Genomic DNA, 1,298 nt, shown 5'->3' on the forward strand with positions numbered 1-1,298 from the left:
TTTGGATGAGAAAACAAATTGATATAAAATGTATGTGTATGTTGAATTAATTTAAATTGTCTAATCATAGTTTATATTTAGAATTTAAGAAACTTGTATAATAAAATTTTTATCTTTACAACATTTTTATTTTTTATTAGTAGAGTAGTATTTTTTAGTGTAGAAAATATAAATAACATTTTAATTTCATAAATATTTCCTAGAATTATATTTCCACGCCTACATCACTTACAATTCTAATCGCGTAAGGAACATCATGTATTGTTACATTATTACGAATACGCCGACCTGTACGTTTACCTATATCATCAACTAAAGCTTTCTTATATTCTAACCATCTGAAATATTAAATTATAATTATTAAAAATCATTAGATATGTTTTATATATCTCAACAAATATCTTATAATTGAAATAATAAAAAAAACAATGTAAATAACAACAAGAAATAATATACCTTCGATTCGTTACAAAGTTTTGAAATAATTGCTCCTTTGTGGGAAATTTTGAATCCATAAATTGTTTAACGCGTTCCCAAATATTTGCACGATTATGAATTCTCAACCAATATCGTGGGACTAAGAAACATCTTACGGATGTGTTAGCTACTATTCTTCGATTAACCATATTTTCTCCTAATTCATAAATATTTTATTTTTATTAGAAATAATTAAAATAATATTGGCATATGAATTTAATAAAATATTACCTAATCCGAAACACGCACCCCTACTAAACGTACAAATTTGCATAAATATTGTACGTACGTCAATCGGATAACGTTGTTGAGAAATAGATGAAGGTTCTCTCATTAACATTTCTGCTACATCCGTAATTTTATGCCATTGGTTTATCTATACATTTAAAGTTTTTTTTTTTAAGTTATGATTTAAAATTAAAATAGTTCTTAATTTTTTTAAAAGATAAAAAATATAAATAAGGACCATCTTCGTAAAATATTCAAAAAATCTATTTTAATTATATTAAATATTATTTCGCTTCAATTTAATTATTTTTAATGTTTTTTACATATCACATTAATGCAATTAAATTTCGTATTTATATTTATTTTTAATTTTCTTTTCTATATTTTTTATCTTTTCTATATTTTCTATCTTAAATAAAAGAAAGTTATAACAATTATTTGTGAATGCTGTACTTACTATATCCAATAATGTTGTAGTAACAATGCTTGTACGTTCAAGATCTGTTCTTCTATCAGTTGGCTTTGAAGATAATAAAAGTTGAGCATAATCTACAAAATCTTCATCCATGCCATTTTCCTTTAAAACAAAAAAA

General features: G+C 23.1%; 1 protein-coding gene across 4 annotated transcripts in view; it reads right to left on the minus strand.

The window, feature by feature from the left end:
• The window catches only part of LOC102678615 (cAMP-dependent protein kinase regulatory subunit-like), a 10,124-nt gene continuing 8,826 nt past the window's right edge, over nt 1-1,298 (minus strand). For all 4 annotated transcript variants that reach the window (XM_031508029.1, XM_031508028.1, XM_006610359.2 and 1 more), the window contains exons 7-10: nt 1,163-1,282; nt 709-853; nt 457-634; nt 1-338 (exon numbers count right to left, since the gene is read on the minus strand). In XM_031508029.1, the coding sequence (XP_031363889.1) occupies nt 206-338; nt 457-634; nt 709-853; nt 1,163-1,282 (576 nt within the window). In that variant the 3' untranslated portion in view covers nt 1-205. The remainder of the gene's footprint in view (nt 339-456; nt 635-708; nt 854-1,162; nt 1,283-1,298) is intronic.

Source organism: Apis dorsata, unplaced genomic scaffold, assembly GCF_000469605.1.
Source record: "Apis dorsata unplaced genomic scaffold, Apis dorsata 1.3 scaffold_74, whole genome shotgun sequence".
Classification (NCBI taxonomy): domain Eukaryota; kingdom Metazoa; phylum Arthropoda; class Insecta; order Hymenoptera; family Apidae; genus Apis; species Apis dorsata.